The 17,566-nt window shown below is 37.5% G+C and overlaps 1 protein-coding gene across 2 annotated transcripts in view; it reads right to left on the bottom strand.

Annotated features, from left to right (window-relative positions):
• The window catches only part of mark4 (microtubule affinity regulating kinase 4), a 104,064-nt gene extending 87,105 nt beyond the window's left edge, over positions 1-16,959 (bottom strand). Inside the window, exon 1 of one of the 2 annotated variants that reach the window (XM_062962899.1) lies at positions 16,611-16,959. In XM_062962899.1, the coding sequence (XP_062818969.1) occupies positions 16,611-16,649 (39 nt within the window). In that variant the 5' untranslated portion in view covers positions 16,650-16,959. The remainder of the gene's footprint in view (positions 1-16,610) is intronic. The other variant, XM_062962900.1, reaches the window with a different exon arrangement.
• Between the last annotated feature and the right edge of the window lie 607 nt (positions 16,960-17,566).

Genomic DNA, 17,566 nt, shown 5'->3' with positions numbered 1-17,566 from the left:
ACTGAGTCCTGGGAGTTGTAGTTCTGAGATCCCTTGAAATGCCCCGGCTCCATGTAATTGAGTCCAGGGAGTAGTAGTTCTATAAGGTCTTGAGATCCCTTGAAATGACACGGCTTCATCTCACTGAGTCCTGGGAGTTGTAGTTCTATAAGGTCTCTAAGCCTCCTGAACTGTCAGGCTCCATGTGATGGGAGTTGTAGTTCTAGAAGGTCTCGAGATCCCTTGAACTGCCCAGTCTCCATGTGCTGGGAGTTGTAGTTCAACAAGATCTTGGGATCTCTTAAAATGCCATAGCTCCATGCAACTGAGCCCTGGCAGTTGTAGTTCTATCAAATCTCTAAGCCCTCTGAAATTTCCAGTCTCCATGTGTTAGGAGTTGTAGTTCAACAAGATCTTGGGATCTCTTAAAATGCCATAGCTCCATGCAACTGAGCCCTGGCAGTTGTAGTTCTATGAAATCTCTAAGCCCTCTGAAATTCCCAGTCTCTATGTGCTGGGAGTTGTAGTTCAACAAGATCTTGGGATCTCTTAAAATGCCATAGCTCCATGCGACTGAGCCCTAGCAGTTGTAGTTCTATCAAATCTCTAAGCCCTCTGAAATTCCCAGTCTCCATGTGCTGGGAGTTGTAGTTCAACAAGATCTTGGGATCTCTTAAAATGCTATAGCTCCATGCAACTGAGCCCTGGCAGTTGTAGTTCTATGAAATCTCTTAAGCCCTCTGAAATTTCCAGTCTCCGTGTGATGGGAGTTGTAGTTCAACAAGATCTTGGGATCTCTTAAAATGCCATAGCTCCATGCAACTGAGCCCTGGCAGTTGTAGTTCTATGAAATCTCTAAGCCCTCTGAAATTCCCAGTCTCTATGTGCTGGGAGTTGTAGTTCAACAAGATCTTGGGATCTCTTAAAATGCCATAGCTCCATGCGACTGAGCCCTGGCAGTTGTAGTTCTATGAAATCTCGTAAGCCCTCTGAAATTTCCAGTCTCCGTGTGATGGGAGTTATAGTTCTATAAGGTCTTGAGATCCCTCGAAATACCATGGCTCCATGCTATGGAGTCTTGGGAGTTGTAGTTCTCCATGTGACTAGAGTCCTAGGAGTTGTAGTTCTGAGATCCCTTGAAATGCCCCGGCTCCATGTAATTGAGTCCAGGGAGTAGTAGTTCTATAAGGTCTTGAGATCCCTTGAAATGACACGGCTTCATCTCACTGAGTCCTGGGAGTTGTAGTTCTATAAGGTCTCTAAGCCTCCTGAACTGTCAGGCTCCATGTGATGGGAGTTGTAGTTCTAGAAGGTCTCGAGATCCCTTGAACTGCCCAGTCTCCATGTGCTGGGAGTTGTAGTTCAACAAGATCTTGGGATCTCTTAAAATGCCATAGCTCCATGCGACTGAGCCCTGGCAGTTGTAGTTCTATCAAATCTCTAAGCCCTCTGAAATTTCCAGTCTCCATGTGTTGGGAGTTGTAGTTCAACAAGATCTTGGGATCTCTTAAAATGCTATAGCTCCATGCGACTGAGCCCTGGCAGTTGTAGTTCTATGAGGTCTCTAGGCCCTCTGAAATTCCCATGCTCCATGTGATGGGAGTTGTAGTTCTATAAGGTCTTGAGATCCCTCGAAGTGCCATGGCTCCATGCTATGGAGTCTTGGGAGATGTAGTTCTCCATATGACCAGAGACCTGGGTGTTGTAATTTTTCCAAGGCCTTGAAACCCCTTGAACAGCAATGGCTCCACACGACAAGAGTCTTGGGAGTTATAGTTCTATAAGGTCTTGCGATCCCTTGAGCAGCCCTGGCTCCATAAGCATTCATTCTATGCTCAGAGACATCCTTTCGACACATCGCTTCCATGGGAACCAACACTGTGGTTGGAAACACACAACCTCTCCCAAGGAAGACATGTCAGCCGATGACAACAGTTGACAACAGCCCCAGAAACAACAACAACAACAGCAACAACAGGTTGGGCCACAAATCTGGAAATGGCCAACGCCAACAGCTGGAGCGTGGGTTTATGCTAGTTAGACTGGAAACAACAAGCCTCACCTGCCAGGGAAAATGCCATGCTGAAAGCATAGGATGCTAGAGTTGGGAGGAACCCCAAAGGCCATCCAGACTGTCCTCTTCTGCCATAAAGGAAGGCACCATTTGATCCCTCCTGACAGATAGCCGTCCAGCCTCTGCTTGAAGACTTCCATAAGATGCTAGATTTGGAAGGGACCCCAAAGGTCATCCAGTCCAACCCCCCTTCTGCCAGGCAGAAAGATAGAATTACTACTATAGTAATTTCATAGTATTATACTATACTATAATATACTATAGTATTATCCATTGTTATCTATTATTATTATTATTATTATTATTATTATTATTATTATTATTATTATTTATACTCACATTATTAACATTATCACATTATTATTAATACTCGATATTATCCATTATTATTATTATTATTATTATTATTATTTATACTCACAGTGATGGAAGGGACCCCAAAAGGTTATCCAGTCCAACCCCCTTCTGCCAGGCAGGAAGATAGAATTACTACTATATTATTATCCATTGTTATTATTATCATCAGTATTATTATTATTAATACTTACAGTGTTGGAAGGGACCCCAGTCCAACCCCCTTCTGCCGGGTAGGAAGATAGAATTACTACTATATTATTATCCATTATTATTATTATTATTATTATTACTCACAGTGATGGACGGGACCCCAAAGGTCATCCAGTCCAGCCCCCTTCTGCCGGGCAGGAAGATTGAATTACTACTATATTATTATCCATTATTATTATTAATAATAATACTCACATTATTAACATTATCACATTATTATTAATACTCAATATTATCCATTATTATTATTATTTATACTCAGTGTTGGAAGGGACCCCCAAAGGTCATCCAGTCCAACCCCCTTCTGCCAGGCAGGATAGAATTATTACTATATTATTATCCGTTATTATCCATTATTATTATTAATAATAATAATAATAATACTCACAGTGTTGGAAGGAACCCCAAAGGTCATCCAGTCCAACCCCCTTCTGCCAGGCAGGAAGATAGAATTATTACTATATTATTATCCGTTATTATCCATTATTATTATTATTAATAATAATAATAATAATAATAATAATAATAATACTCACAGTGTTGGAAGGAACCCCAAAGGTCATCCAGTCCAACCCCCTTCTGCCAGGCAGGAAGATAGAATTATTACTATATTATTATCCGTTATTATCCATTATTATTATTATTATTAATAATAATAATAATAATAATAATAATAATAATAATAATAATAATACTCACAGTGTTGGAAGGAACCCCAAAGGTCATCCAGTCCAACCCCCTTCTGCCAGGCAGGAAGATAGAATTACTACTATATTATTATCCATTATTATCCATTATTATTATTAATACTCACAGTGTTGGAAGGGACCCCAAAAGGTCATCCAGTCCAACCCCCTTCTGCTTGGCAGAAAGATAGAATTACTACTATACTATTATCCATTATTATCTATTATTATTATTACTATTATTTATACTCAAAGTGTTGGAAGGGACCCCAATGGTCATTCAGCCCACCCTCTTTGTGCCATCAAGGAAGACACCGTTAGATCCCTCCTGACAGATGGCCATCCAGACTCTAGTTCAAAACCTCCAGAGAAGGAGACTCAGAAAACGAGGCCTGACCAAAACAGAAGAGAGTGGGACTATGGCTTCCCTCTATCTAAACACTAATTCCTGTTGATGCAATCTTGAAAAACTTAGGTGCACTTTCATAAGGACTAACACCTGACTGCATTTATTTAAAAACAATCCCCTTATGACAGAACCGACAATTGTATCCACAAAGAATGGTTTCCTAAACAAACAGCAAGCATGCAACTGTTGCTGAGACCAGAAACATTTTGGATTGTGGAGTATTGTGCCCATTGGGAAACTGAGCAATAATAGCCCAAAACAATACAAATAATAGTAATAATAATAATAATCATGATTATAATGATACTAGGTTGAATCTCCTTTGTTAGAAATGCTGAGACCAGAAATGTTTTGGATTTTGGAGTATTGTGCCCATTGGGAAACTGAGCAAGAATAGCCCAAAACAATACAAATAATAGTAATAATAACAATACAATACAAATAATAGTAGTAATAATAATGATAATAATAATCATCATGGTGATGATAATACTGGGTTGAGTCTCCCTTATTAGAAATGCTGAGACCAGAAACATTTTGGATTTTGGAGTATTGTGCCCATTGGGAAACTGAGCAATAACAGCCCAAAACAATACAAATAATAGTAATAATAATAATGATAATAATCATCATCATGATGATGATACTGGGTTGTATCTGCCTTGTTAGAAATGCTGAGACTAGGAGCATGTTGGATTTTGGAGCATTGTGCCCATTTGGACACAGTAATAATAGCCCAAAACACCCCTAGAAAAAGACATAATAATAATAATGATACTCATAATGATAATAATCATAATACTGGGTTGAGTCTCCCTTATTAGAAATGCTGAGACCAGAAGCATTTTGGATTTTTTGGAGTATTTGCATACACATCATGAGATATCTTGGTAACAAGACCCAAACACTAAATCCATTGATTTCTCATAGACACATAGGCCATTTTCAATCATTTTGTGCCTGGAACCAATCATGAGATATCATGGAGAGATGCGATCCAAGTCCAAACACCGAATTACACTGAGGTTTCATAGACAGACAGTCAGGTCATTTTATATTATACACCATATATATCCAATCCTGTTGTAGTTGTGTACATTGGCAAAGGTGTCACTCCCTTGGATCATTTTGGAGAGCCTCGCCTTCTGTATGAAGGAGAACTCAAATAATAATAACAACAACAACAACAACAACGCAAAGAAGTTGATGAAACCATGGATCATATCCTCAGCTGCTGTAAGAAAATTGCACAGACAGACTACAAACAGAGGCACAACTATGTGGCCCAAAGGATTCATTGGAACTTATGCCTCAAGTACCACCTGCCAGCAGCAAAGAACTGGTGGGATCACAAACCTGCAAAAGTATTGGAAAATGAGCATGCAAAGATACTGTGGGACTTCCGAATCCAGACTGACAAAGTTCTGGAACACAACACACCAGACATCACAGTTGTGGAAAAGAAAAAAGTTTGGATTATTGATGTCGCCATCCCAGGGGACACTCGCATTGACAAAAAACAACAGGAAAAACTCAGCCGCTATCAGGACCTCAAGATTGAAGAAACCAGTGCAGGTGGTCCCGGTGGTGATGGGCACACTGGGTGCCGTGCCAAAAGATCTCAGCCAGCATTTGGAAACAATAGACATTGACAAAATCACGATCTGCCAACTGCAAAAGGCCACCCTACTGGGATCTGTGCACATCATCCGAAAATACATCACACAGTCCTAGACTCTTGGGAAGTGTTCGACTTGTGATTTTGTGATACGAAATCCAGCATGTCTATCTTGTTTGGTGTGTCATAAAATAATAATAATAATAATAATAATAATAATAATAATAATAATAATAATAGAGTGAAATAATAAATGCAATAATAATAATAATAATAATACATCACACAGCCCTAGACACTTGGGAAGTGTTTGACTTGTGATTTTGTGATACGAAATCCAGCATATCTATCTTGTTTGCTGTGTCATAAAATAATAATAATAATAATAATAATAGAGTGAAATAATAAATGCAATGATAATAATAATAATAATAATAATAATAATAATAATACATCACACAGCCCTAGACACTTGGGAAGTGTTTGACTTGTGATTTTGCGATACGAAATCCAGCATGTCTATCTTGTTTGGTGTGTCATAAAATAATAATAATAATAATAATAATAATAATAATAATAATAATAATAATAATAATACATCACAGAGCCCTAGACACTTGGGAAGTGTTCGACTTGTGATTTTGTGAAACGAAATCCAGCATATCTATCTTGTTTGCTGTGTCATAATAAAATAGTAATAATAATAATAATAATAATACATCACAGAGCCCTAGACACTTGGGAAGTGTTCGACTTGTGATTTTGTGATAAGAAATCCAGCATGTCTATCTTGTTTGCTGTGTCATATTAAAATAGTAATAATAATAATAATAAATCGACTTGTGATTTTGTGATACAAAATCCAGCATATCTATCTTGTTTGCTGTGTCATAATAAAATAATAATAATAATAATAATAATAATAATAATAATAATAATAATAATAATAATAATACATCACAGAGCCCTAGACACTTGGGAAGTGTTCGACTTGTGATTTTGTGATAAGAAATCCAGCATGTCTATTTTGTTTGCTGTGTCGTAATAAAATAGTAATAATAATAAATCGACTTGTGATTTTGTGATACGAAATCCAGCATATCTCTCTTGTTTGCTGTGTCATAATAAAATAATAATAATAATAATAATAATAATAATAATAATAATAATAATAATAATAATAATGGAACCACTTCAATATGGAAGGCCAGCGGCAGCCCATCATGCACATAACACTTCCCTCTTAAAACTCTCCTTTTGAGCACATTACTGCCCTCCGATCCTGGTCGGTGGCAATACCAAATGCTTCGAGTATCGTGAAAAGGCAAGACAAAATCTTTTTGGGGGTCTCTGTGCCCTCTTTTCCATCCGGATGACCCTAAATTGGCCCCTTTCCCCTCTGGATGTGCCCGAAACAAGGCCAGGGGGGGGGGGGGGAACATGCCTCATTTCCTTGCTGCACAGCCCTGGCATCCTGCCCACCTCCCTATGGCTCCACCCAGAAGGAAATCCATTCACCCATCTCCAACCGTTCTCTTTTTCCTTTTTGCCCAAATATCCCTCGATTCCGGTTCTTCCAAGCCGGCCTAAACTGGGCACTTTGGGGATGGCACCGTGCCAACAGCCACCAACCATGCCTCGGGCCTTTCTCACGAAACCAAGGGGTTTGGAGGGACATTTCATATTATGATTACGATGATGGTGATGATATTTATATCCTTCTTTCTTATCTCGGACGAGGAAGGAAAGCAAGGCAACGGCAGCATCCGAGTCATGTTTTCTCTCCGGTTTGTGCATTTTTAGCCGCATCCAAAGGCCTCTTTTGAGGGTCAGTTTCAGGGGAAAAGAGAAAAGATGCAAATAGCCCTTCCTCATAGCAATGTCCCTCCTTTCCAAAAGAAATATACCATAATATAATATTAAAATAGAATAGAATAGAGGAAAGGCTAGGGATTTGGCGACATTTAGTTCCTGCCAGCCACTGGCATTCCATCCACATCCAAAGGCCTCTTGGTCATTTCAGCCACATCTCTTATTTCCAAAAGGAATATAATCTATATATATAAAAGGGTAATGAAATTTCGGCCTAGGACAAAACAACAAATCTACACATCCCAGAAACACTAAACTTGGCAGCACAACCCCTCATCCATGCCTCTACGTTCATACAACAAAAAGAAAAGAAAAATAAAGTCCTAATTAGAGGGAGAGGAATCATCGTTTTTATCCAATTGCTGCCAGTTAGAAGGCTAAGCTCCGGCCACTTGGTCTCCTAGCAACCCACTCAGCCCAGGGGACAGGCAGAGTTAGGCCTCACTTAGGCCTCTTCCACACTGCCTATAAAATACAGATTATCTGATTTTAACTGGATTATATGGCAGTGTAGACTCAAGGCCCTTCCACACAGCTATATAACCCATTTATAATGGACTTAATGTCAGGGAAAAACCTTTACCCTTGACCTTAACTACTACCAATTCCTCAATACTTTATTTCCCATACCACCAGACTTCGCCACAGCAACGCGTGGCTGGGCACAGCTAGTATAATCTATATATATAAAAGAGTGATGCCATTACGGCGACCCACAAAACAACAAAACTACAGGCCCCCCAACCTCGAAATTTGACAACACAACCCATAATCCACGCCTCTAGGTTGATACAACAAAAAGAAAAGAAAAATAAAGTCCTAATTAGAGGGAAAGGAATAATTGTTTTTATCCAATTGCTGCCAGTTTAGAGGGCTAATCTCTGCCCACTTGGTCTCCTAGCAACCAACTCAGCCCAGGGGACAGGCAGACTTAGGCCTCACTTAGGCTTCTTCCACAGATTATTATAATCCAGTGCAAAACTAATTTGCACTGGATTATATGGCAGTGTAGACTCAAGGCCCTTCCACACAGCTATATAACCCAGTTATAATCTTATATTATCTGCTTTGCACTGGATTATCTTGACTCCACACTGCCATATAATCCACTTCAGTGTGCATTTTACTTCGCCACAGCAACGCATGGCCGGGCACAGCTAGTATAATATAATATATTGGTCATTGGCATTTCAGCCACATCCAAAGGCCTCTTGGTCATTTCAGCCACATTTCAGCCACATCTCTTATTGCCAAAAGGAATATAATATAATATAATATAATATAATATAATATAATATAATATAATATAATATAATATATTGGTCACTGGGATTTCATCCACATCCAAAGGCCTCTTGATCATTTCGCCACATCACTTATTTCCAAAAGGCATATAATATAATGTATTGGTCATTGGCATTTCAACCACATCCAAAGGCCTCTTGGTCATTTCAGCCACATTTCAGCCACATCTCTTATTGCCAAAAGGAATATAATATAATATAATATAATATAATATAATATAATATAATATATTGGTCACTGGGATTTCATCCACATCCAAAGGCCTCTTGATCATTTCGCCACATCACTTATTTCCAAAAGGCATATAATATAATGTATTGGTCATTGGCATTTCAACCACATCCAAAGGCCTCTTGGTCATTTCAGCCACATTTCAGCCACATCTCTTATTGCCAAAAGGAATATAATATAATATAATATAATATAATATAATATAATATAATATAATATAATATATTGGTCATTGGCATTTCAGCCACATCCAAAGACCTCTTGGTCATTTCAGCCACATTTCAGCCACATCTTTTATTTCCAAAAGGAATATAATATAATATATTGGTCATTGGCATTTCAGCCACATCCAAAAGAATCTTTTTAGGGTCACTTTTGGGGGAAGAGAGAAAGGATATAAGTGGCCCTTTCTTCTTTATAGCAATGTCTCTTATTTTCAAAAGGAATGTAATGTAACAATATAATATAATGTGAGAAAGAGAAAAAAAATGGAGTTTTGGTGTTATTGTAATGATGTCTCCCTCCAGTTCATGCCAGCCATTTCAGTCGAATCGAAGGCCTCTTTTAGGGGCATTTAACAAATAGGGAAGAGAGAAAGGATTATTATTATTATTATTATTATTATTATTATTATTATTATTATTATTATAAGAGAGAAAGGATGCAAGACCCCATTCTCTAGACTAATAGGGACCCTGTCCCTTTACAAAAGGAATATACATATATACACACACACACACACACACACACACACACACACACACACATATATATATATATATATATAAAAAATACTGTTTGGGGATGGAGGCAGAGAAAAGCAAGGCATCGGTGACATAATAGAGAAAGAGAAAAGCTAGGGATTGGTGGCATTTAAATGATGTCTTCCTCTAGTTCATGCCAGTCATCATCATCATCATCATCATCATCATGACTGTTTGGAAATGGAGGCAGTGAAAAGCAAGGCATTTGTGGCATTTAAATCATGCCTCCCTTTAGTTCATGCCTATCACCATCATTATTATTATTATTATTATTATTATTATTATTATGGCTGTTTGGGGATGGGATTTCACTGATGCCCCCCTTTAGCTCATGCCAGCCATCATTATCATAATTATTATGACTGTTTGGGGATGGAGGCAGTGAAAAACATGGCATTGGTGGCATTTAAATGATGTCTCCATTTAGTTCATGCCAGTCATCATCATCATTAGTATTATTATCACTATTGTTATTATTATTATTATGGCTGTTTGGGACTGGAGGCGGAGAAAAGCAAGGCTTCTGTGACATTTAAATCATGCCCGCTCCATTAGTTCATGCCATTATTATTATTATTATTATTATTATTATTATTATTATTATTATTATTCCAGTTTGGGAATGGAGGCGGAGAAAAGCAAGGCTTCTGTGACATTTAAATCATGCCCGCTCCATTAGTTCATGCCATTATTATTATTATTATTATTATTATTATTATTATTATTATTATTATTATTATTATTATGCCGGTTTGGGAATGGAGGCGGAGAAAAGCAAGGCTTCTGTGACATTTAAATCATGCCCGCTCCATTAGTTCATGCTATTATTATTATTATTATTAATATTATTATTATTATGCTGGTTTGGGAATGGAGGCGGAGAAAAGCAAGGCTTCTGTGACATTTAAATCATGCCCGCTCCATGAGTTCATGCCATTATTATTATTAATATTATTATTATTATGCTGGTTTGGGAATGGAGGCGGAGAAAAGCAAGGCTTCTGTGACATTTAAATCATGCCCGCTCCATTAGTTCATGCTATTATTATTATTAATATTATTATTATTATGCTGGTTTGGGAATGGAGGCGGAGAAAAGCAAGGCTTCTGTGACATTTAAATCATGCCCGCTCCATTAGTTCATGCTATTATTATTATTAATATTATTATTATTATGCTGGTTTGGGAATGGAGGCGGAGAAAAGCAAGGCTTCTGTGACATTTAAATCATGCCCGCTCCATTAGTTCATGCCATTATTATTATTAATATTATTATTATTATGCTGGTTTGGGAATGGAGGCGGAGAAAAGCAAGGCTTCTGTGACATTTAAATCATGCCCGCTCCATTAGTTCATGCTATTATTATTATTAATATTATTATTATTATGCTGGTTTGGGAATGGAGGCGGAGAAAAGCAAGGCTTCTGTGACATTTAAATCATGCCCGCTCCATTAGTTCATGCTATTATTATTATTAATATTATTATTATTATTATTATTATTATGCCGGTTTGGGAATGGAGGCGGAGAAAAGCAAGGCTTCTGTGACATTTAAATCATGCCCGCTCCATTAGTTCATGCTATTATTATTATATTATTATTATTATTATTATTATTATTATTATTATTATGCCGGTTTGGGAATGGAGGCGGAGAAAAGCAAGGCTTCTGTGACATTTAAATCATGCCCGCTCCATTAGTTCATGCCATTATTATATTATTATTATTATTATTATTATTATTATTATTATTATTATTATGCCGGTTTGGGAATGGAGGCGGAGAAAAGCAAGGCTTCTGTGACATTTAAATCATGCCCGCTCCATTAGTTCATGCCATTATTATTATTAATATTATTATTATTATGCTGGTTTGGGAATGGAGGCGGAGAAAAGCAAGGCTTCTGTGACATTTAAATCATGCCCGCTCCATTAGTTCATGCTATTATTATTATTATATTATTATTATTATTATTATTATTATTATTATTATTATTATTATTATGCCGGTTTGGGAATGGAGGCGGAGAAAAGCAAGGCTTCTGTGACATTTAAATCATGCCCGCTCCATTAGTTCATGCCATTATTATATTATTATTATTATTATTATTATTATTATTATTATTATTATTATGCCGGTTTGGGAATGGAGGCGGAGAAAAGCAAGGCTTCTGTGACATTTAAATCATGCCCGCTCCATTAGTTCATGCTATTATTATTATTAATATTATTATTATTATTATTATTATTATGCCGGTTTGGGAATGGAGGCGGAGAAAAGCAAGGCTTCTGTGACATTTAAATCATGCCCGCTCCATTAGTTCATGCTATTATTATTATATTATTATTATTATTATTATTATTATTATTATTATTATTATTATTATTATTATGCCGGTTTGGGAATGGAGGCGGAGAAAAGCAAGGCTTCTGTGACATTTAAATCATGCCCGCTCCATTAGTTCATGCCATTATTATATTATTATTATTATTATTATTATTATTATTATTATTATTATTATTATTATTATTATTATGCCGGTTTGGGAATGGAGGCGGAGAAAAGCAAGGCTTCTGTGACATTTAAATCATGCCCGCTCCATTAGTTCATGCCATTATTATTATTAATATTATTATTATTATGCTGGTTTGGGAATGGAGGCGGAGAAAAGCAAGGCTTCTGTGACATTTAAATCATGCCCGCTCCATGAGTTCATGCCATTATTATTATTATTATTATTATTATTATTATTATTATTATTATTATTATGCCGGTTTGGGAATGGAGGCGGAGAAAAGCAAGGCTTCTGTGACATTTAAATCATGCCCGCTCCATTAGTTCATGCTATTATTATTATTATTATTATATTATTATTATTATTATTATTATTATTATTATTATTATTATTATTATTATTATGCCGGTTTGGGAATGGAGGCGGAGAAAAGCAAGGCTTCTGTGACATTTAAATCATGCCCGCTCCATTAGTTCATGCCATTATTATATTATTATTATTATTATTATTATTATTATTATTATTATTATGCCGGTTTGGGAATGGAGGCGGAGAAAAGCAAGGCTTCTATGGCATTTAAATCATGCCCGCTCCATTAGTTCATGCCATTATTATTATTAATATTATTATTATTATTATTATGCTGGTTTGGGAATGGAGGCGGAGAAAAGCAAGGCTTCTGTGACATTTAAATCATGCCCGCTCCATTAGTTCATGCTATTATTATTATTATTATTATTATTATTATTATTATTATTATTATTATTATTATTATGCCGGTTTGGGAATGGAGGCGGAGAAAAGCAAGGCTTCTGTGACATTTAAATCATGCCCGCTCCATTAGTTCATGCTATTATTATTATATTATTATTATTATTATTATTATTATTATTATTATTATTATTATGCCGGTTTGGGAATGGAGGCGGAGAAAAGCAAGGCTTCTGTGACATTTAAATCATGCCCGCTCCATTAGTTCATGCCATTATTATATTATTATTATTATTATTATTATTATTATTATTATTATTATTATTATTATTATTATTATGCCGGTTTGGGAATGGAGGCGGAGAAAAGCAAGGCTTCTATGGCATTTAAATCATGCCCGCTCCATTAGTTCATGCCATTATTATTATTATTATTATTATTATTAATTGAATGCCTGTGTTTTATGTTTGGAATCCGACCTGGGTCCCTCCGAGGAGATAGGGCAGAATATAAAGAAATTATTATTATTATTATTATTATTATTATTATTATTATTATTATTATTATTATTATTCTCCCTTTTTCTCTCCACAGAGAGACCCAAAGTGGCTTCCATTAAAAACCTTTCAATATCAATGTACAAACACTGAAACATGAAATGCCATTGGCTCGAAAAGGCCTCTCTTTTGAGGCTCAGCTCCATTGAATCAACGGATGGGAAAGAGCAAGATAATATCATTTTAATAAAACATAGAAACATGGAAACATGGGGTGCCATTATCTCCAAAAGGCCTCTCTTTTGAGGCTCAGCTCCATTGAACCAATGAATGGGGAAGGGCAGAAAGGAGGCATCCAAGAAATAGACCGAGAAATATTATTATTCTTATTATTCTTATTATTCTTATTATTCTTATTATTATGGCAGTTTGGGAATGGAGGCAGAAAAAAGCAAGGCTTCTGTGGCATTTAAATCATGTCCGCTCCATTACTTCATGCTATTATTATTATTATTCATTGAATGTCTGTTTTTTATGTTTGGAATCCGCCCTGGGCCCCTCTGAGGAGATATGGCAGAATATAAATAAAGTATAATAATAATAATGATGATGATTAATATTATTATTCATTGAATGTCTGTATTTTATTTTTGGAATCTGCCTGGGTCCCTCCGAGGAGATAGAGCAGAATATAAATAAATTACTATTATTATTATTATTATTATTATTATTATTATTCGTTGAATGTCTTCGTTTTATGTTTGGAATCCGCCCTGGGTCCCTCTGAGGAGATAGGGCAGAATATAAAGTATTATTATTATTATTATGGTGGGAAAGAGCAAGATAATATCATTTTAATATATTATTATTATTATTATTATTATTCATTGAATGTCTGTGTTTTATGTTTGGAATCCGCCCTGGGTCCCTCTGAGGAGATATGGCAGAATATAAATAAAGTATAATAATAATAATGATGATGATGATTAATATTATTATTCATTGAATGTCTGTATTTTATTTTTGGAATCTGCCTGGGTCCCTCCGAGGAGATAGAGCAGAATATAAATAAATTACTATTATTATTATTATTATTATTTGTTGAATGTCTGCGTTTTATGTTTGGAATCCGCCCTGGGTCCCTCTGAGGAGATAGGGCAGAATATAAAGTATTATTATTATTATTATGATGGTGGGAAAGAGCAAGATAATATCATTTTAATATATTATTATTATTATTATTATTATTATTATTATTATTCATTGAATGTCTGTGTTTTATGTTTGGAATCCTCCCTGGGTCCCTCTGAGGAGACAGGGCAGAATATAAATAAAGTATTATTATTATTATTATTATTATTATTATTATTATTATTATTCCTCCTTTTTCTCTCCACAGAGACCCAAAGTGGCTTCCATTAAAAGATATCAATGTACAAACATGGAAACATGGGGTGCCATTGGCTCCGAAAGGCCTCTCTTTTGAGGCTCAGGTCCATTGAATCAATGGATGGGAAAGAGCAAGATAATATCATTTTAATATATTATTATTATTATTATTATTATTATTATTAGTCATTGAATGTCTGTGTTTTATGTTTGGAATCCGCCCTGGGTCCCTCTGAGGAGATAGGGCAGAATATAAAGTATTATTATTATTATTATTATTATTATTATTATTATTATTATTATTATTATTATTATTATTATGGTGTTTATACCCCCTTTTTCTCTCCACAGAGAGACCCAAAGTGGTTTCCATTCAAAGCCTTTTGATATCAATGTACAAACATAAAATGCCATTGGCTCCAAAAGGCCTCTCTTTTAAGGCTCAGCTCCATTGAATCAATGGATGGAGAAGAGCAAGATAATATTATTTTAATTTATTATTATTATTATTATTATTATTATTATTATTATTATTATTATTATTATTATGGTGTTTATACCCCCTTTTTCTCTCCACAGAGAGACCCAAAGTGGCTTCCATTTCGATATCATTTTAATCAAACGTACAAACATTGAAACATGGGATGCCATTGGCTCCAAAAGGCCTCTTTTGAGACTCAGCTCCATTCAATCAATGGATGGAGAAGAGCAAGATAATATCATTTTAATAAAACGTAGACCTTTCGATATCAATGTACAAACATTGAAACATGAAATGCCATTGGCTCCAAAAGGCCTCTCTTTTGAGGCTCAGCTCCATTGAATCAATGGATGGAGAAGAGCAAGATAATATCATTTTAATAAAAGGTAGAAACATGGAATGCCATTGGCTCCAAAAGGCCTCTCTTTTGAGGCTCAGCTCCATTGAATCAACGGATGGGAAAGAGCAAGATAATAGCATTTTAATATATTATTATTATTATGGTGTTTATACCCCCTTTTTCTCTCCACAGAGAGACCCAAAGTGGCTTCCATTAAAAGCCTTTCATTTTATCATTTTAATCAAACATACAAACATGGAAACATGTTTAATAATTAATAATGTTAATAATGTTAATTAATAATATTGTTTATACCCCCTTTTTCTCTGCACAGAGAGACCCAAAGTGGCTTCCATTAAAAGCCTTTTGGTATCATTTTAATAAAATGTACAAACATGGAAACATGGGGTGCCATTGGCTCCAAAAGGCCTCTCTTTTGAGGCTCAGCTCCATTGAATCAATGGATGGAGAAGAGCAAGATAATATCATTTTAATAAAAGGTAGAAACATGGAAACATGGGGTGCCATTGGCTCCAAAAGGCCTCTCTTTTGAGGCTCAGCTCCATTGAATCAATAGATGGAGAAGAGCAAGATAATATTATTTTAATAAAATGTACAAACATGGAAACATGGGGTGCCATTGGCTCCAAAAGGCCTCTGTTTTGAGGCTCAGCTCCATTGCATCAATGGATGGAGAAGAGCAAGATAATATTATTTTAATAAAATGTACAAACATGGAAACATGGGGTGCCATTGGCTCCAAAAGGCCTCTGTTTTGAGGCTCAGCTCCATTGCATCAATGGATGGAGAAGAGCAAGATAATATTATTTTAATAAAATGTACAAACATGGAAACATGGGGTGCCATTGGCTCCAATAGGCCTCTGTTTTGAGGCTCAGCTCCATTGAACCAACGGATGGGAAAGAGCAAGAGAAATAGCCCAGGATCTTGGATCCTTTCCTGCCCAAGACCTGCCAATCCTCCTTCCTCTGGATCCTTAAATCCTCGGGATGGAGCGCAGTGTCATTCATTCCGCATTCTTGCCTCTTTGGGGTGGGGCTGATATGGAGAAAGGGGCCTAAACATGGCACCAAACCCCTAGAAATCAACAAAGAAGTAAACAAACATCTCAGGAGAGGAAAGCGAGACAGAGAGATCGAGAGAGACTCACGGTGTCGGCATTGCGCTCATTGCCGGTTCGCAAAGACATCTTCTTCTTCTTCTCTTCTTCTTCCTCCTCCTCTTGTCCTTCCTCTCTTCCTTCCAAAAAGGGGCACAAAAAGAGGGGGTGCTGGGAGAGAGGGGGGCTCCCGATGGCCGGGAAATGGGGTTTTTTCTTGCCTTCTTTCCAGGCGGTTTTGTCTCCTTTCTCTTCCCGCAGAGAAAGGCAAAGGCGCTTCTCGCTGTTGCCTCCACATAAGGCTCTGTCCGATTTGGGGGGGCAAAAGAAAGGCAACGGTGGGGGGAATTAGGCCGATACAAGGCGAGAGAGATCCTCAAAGAGTGGGGAGCCCACCCCGCCCCCAATGGGACCCCCCAAATCCCCCTCCCCAAAACAATCCCCAAGGCCGCGTTCCTTGTCGCGCCGGATCAAGGGGCGTCCCAACCGGGGGTCACACGAGGATAAGGGTCCGGCCCAGGAAGCGGTTGCGGAGCGGGGGGTCCATGGCAGCGCCCCCCCGGAGGACAGGTCTCGGAGCCGGAGAGGCTTCTTTCCGGTGCCCCCCGCCCGGCCTCTCCCAAGGCTGGACGCGGAGAAGGAGGGAGGGAGGGGGGGGGGGGCGGGGCCACGAGCACGGAGGGGGAGGGGGAGCCAAGCTGAGCCCCGCCACGCCCCGCCCGACCGGCCCTTAAAGGCGCCGCTTCGCCTCTTGGGTCAAAAGAGACCCAGGGAGGGAGGGAGGGAGGGAGAAAAGAAGGAAAGAAAAAAGGAAGGAAGGGAGGGAAGGAGGAAAGAAGGGAGGAAGGAAGGAAGGGAGGGAGGGAGGGAGGGAGGAAGGAAGGAAGGAAAGAAAAAAGGAAGGGAGGGAGGGAAGGAGGAAGGAAGGGAGGAAGGAAGGAAGGGAGGGAGGGAGGGAGGGAGGAAGGAAGGAAGGAAAGAAAAAAGGAAGGGAGGGAGGGAAGGAG

The sequence above is a fragment of the Anolis carolinensis genome, unplaced genomic scaffold (assembly GCF_035594765.1).
Source record: "Anolis carolinensis isolate JA03-04 unplaced genomic scaffold, rAnoCar3.1.pri scaffold_10, whole genome shotgun sequence".
Lineage (NCBI taxonomy): Eukaryota > Metazoa > Chordata > Lepidosauria > Squamata > Dactyloidae > Anolis > Anolis carolinensis.
Note: the sequence above shows the minus strand (reverse complement) of the source record. Positions and strands in the feature narration are given on the sequence as shown.